At 66.2% G+C, this 281-nt stretch overlaps 1 protein-coding gene across 1 annotated transcript in view; it reads right to left on the bottom strand.

Moving 5' to 3' along the window:
- REXO2 (RNA exonuclease 2) overlaps positions 1 to 175 on the bottom strand; it is a gene marked incomplete at its 5' end in the record, with an annotated part of 3591 nt that extends 3416 nt beyond the window's left edge. The window contains one exon of the mRNA XM_010194573.1: positions 98 to 175. Within this exon, the coding sequence (XP_010192875.1) occupies positions 98 to 175 (78 nt within the window). The remainder of the gene's footprint in view (positions 1 to 97) is intronic.
- Between the last annotated feature and the right edge of the window lie 106 nt (positions 176 to 281).

Here is a 281-nt window from a genome sequence, read left to right as displayed (position 1 = left end):
TCGCAGGTGCCCGTGCAGCAGCGCCCGTTTCCGAGTGACACGTCCCAGCTCCGCGTCACGCTCGCCGTGGCAAAGAGAGAAGCGGCAGCGGGGTTACCTTGCCGTGGTGCTCCTTGCACCACTCGGACATGCTCTCCAGCAGCTCGTCGGGCTGATTAATGATCAGGTTCGGGCCCTGGCGGGAGGAGGAAAGCGCAAAGGTAACGAGGGAAAAGTTCTGGGTGAGGCAGCTGCAGCCTGGAGCGGCGCACAGCGCCGGGGCCGGGGGGAAGGGGCTCCTG

The sequence above is a fragment of the Mesitornis unicolor genome, unplaced genomic scaffold (genome assembly GCF_000695765.1).
Source record: "Mesitornis unicolor isolate BGI_N332 unplaced genomic scaffold, ASM69576v1 scaffold42571, whole genome shotgun sequence".
Lineage (NCBI taxonomy): Eukaryota > Metazoa > Chordata > Aves > Mesitornithiformes > Mesitornithidae > Mesitornis > Mesitornis unicolor.
The sequence above is the reverse complement of the archived record's forward strand: the minus strand, read 5'-3'. Positions and strand labels throughout refer to the sequence as shown.